The sequence below is a fragment of the Condylura cristata genome, unplaced genomic scaffold, assembly GCF_000260355.1.
Source record: "Condylura cristata isolate star-nosed mole 26May11 unplaced genomic scaffold, ConCri1.0 scaffold00034, whole genome shotgun sequence".
Lineage (NCBI taxonomy): Eukaryota > Metazoa > Chordata > Mammalia > Eulipotyphla > Talpidae > Condylura > Condylura cristata.
Genome location: NW_004567135.1, coordinates 8164009 through 8165303, shown reverse-complemented (window position 1 = coordinate 8165303; position 1295 = coordinate 8164009). Strand labels below are relative to the sequence as shown.

At 36.8% G+C, this 1295-nt stretch overlaps 1 protein-coding gene across 3 annotated transcripts in view; it reads left to right on the top strand.

Moving 5' to 3' along the window:
• USP18 (ubiquitin specific peptidase 18) overlaps positions 1–1049 on the top strand; it is a 28254-nt gene extending 27205 nt beyond the window's left edge. For all 3 annotated transcript variants that reach the window (XM_012732235.1, XM_012732236.1, XM_004692529.2), the window contains one exon: positions 393–1049. In XM_012732235.1, the coding sequence (XP_012587689.1) occupies positions 393–438 (46 nt within the window). In that variant the 3' untranslated portion in view covers positions 439–1049. The remainder of the gene's footprint in view (positions 1–392) is intronic.
• The last annotated feature ends 246 nt before the right edge of the window (positions 1050–1295 follow it).

The window sequence follows — 1295 nt, the reverse complement described above, 5'->3', positions numbered from 1 at the left end:
AAACACATGTCTTTTGCAGCAACTTGGATGGAGCTGGAAAAGATCATGCTTAGTGAGATAAGCCAGAAAGAGAAAGAAAAATACCGGATGGTTTCTCTCATAGCAGGAGTATAATGGACCAGGCGAGAAAATAACAAGAATAATGAACAGCCATATACCAGAGACATTTTGCGGGGGTGGGGGGGGAGGAGTGGGGAATGGGATCAACAGGGTCTGATTTGGCTCATGGACTCTTTGTTGTTTGATTTCATGTTAAGTAACTGCAGCTTTGCTGGCATTGTCCCTGGACAGGACAGAGGGAGATTTGATCCAACAACTTGGACTTATAATGAATCAATAATGTATCATTGAACTATTCTGCTATCTTGTGACTCTCTATTTTTCCCTTTTAGGCAAGAAACTGCATATATTCTGGTTTATAGCAAGACTGAGTCCTAATGTTTCTACCTTCAACTTCAGAGATTGATAAAGTATAGATTTCTTTACTATTCTGTACCTGATGATGCTTTTAAGCAATTTTGCAATGAGGAGAAGCACCCTTTTCCAATTGATAGGAACAATGGTTTATGGTTTGCTCATGAAAAAGAACGAAATCTTGTTTTTCTTTTTCTTTTGTGACACATGAATACACCTGGAGAACATTACACTAAGAGACATAAACCAGACAGGAAAATACTATATGATCTCACTTATTTGTACAATCAAAAAATTTCAAACTTATGAAGAATAAAATGGTAGCTATCAGAGGCTGGGGTGGTGCAAGATCATGGTCTCATCATTCTTAATTGAGACAAACAGCAAGGCAGTTAGCATGAATAGGGCAGTATTGTGCACTTGAGTTTTGCTAAGAGAGTAGTTCTTAAATATTTTCGGCACACCAGAAAAAAAGGAACTACATGAAATGCTGGATGTGTTAATTAAATTAATTGTGGTGATCATTTCACAATGTATATGTATATAAAAGTCATCTCTGTGTATACTTTCCATATAAATACAATTTCATTTTCATTTTTTCCTCAGTGTTGCTAGAAAAAAAACTGACTTATTACACTTGGAAAAATATTTATGTTGCTTCAAATTCCCAACCTTTAAAAAAATTGTAAAAAAAAAAAAGTTGTAAAATAAACCTATTTATAATCACAACTGATTGTCAAAATGCTTAGTGGTAACGTGGGTCTTGATTAGTCAGAAAGGTCACTTCTGCCTGTCTCGTGGCTGGGCCGGCCTCCTGAGAGTGTCCAGACGTGCCAGGCATTTGTCGTTCAGTTCGGAGATTGTGGAGTCTGAGAACTCTT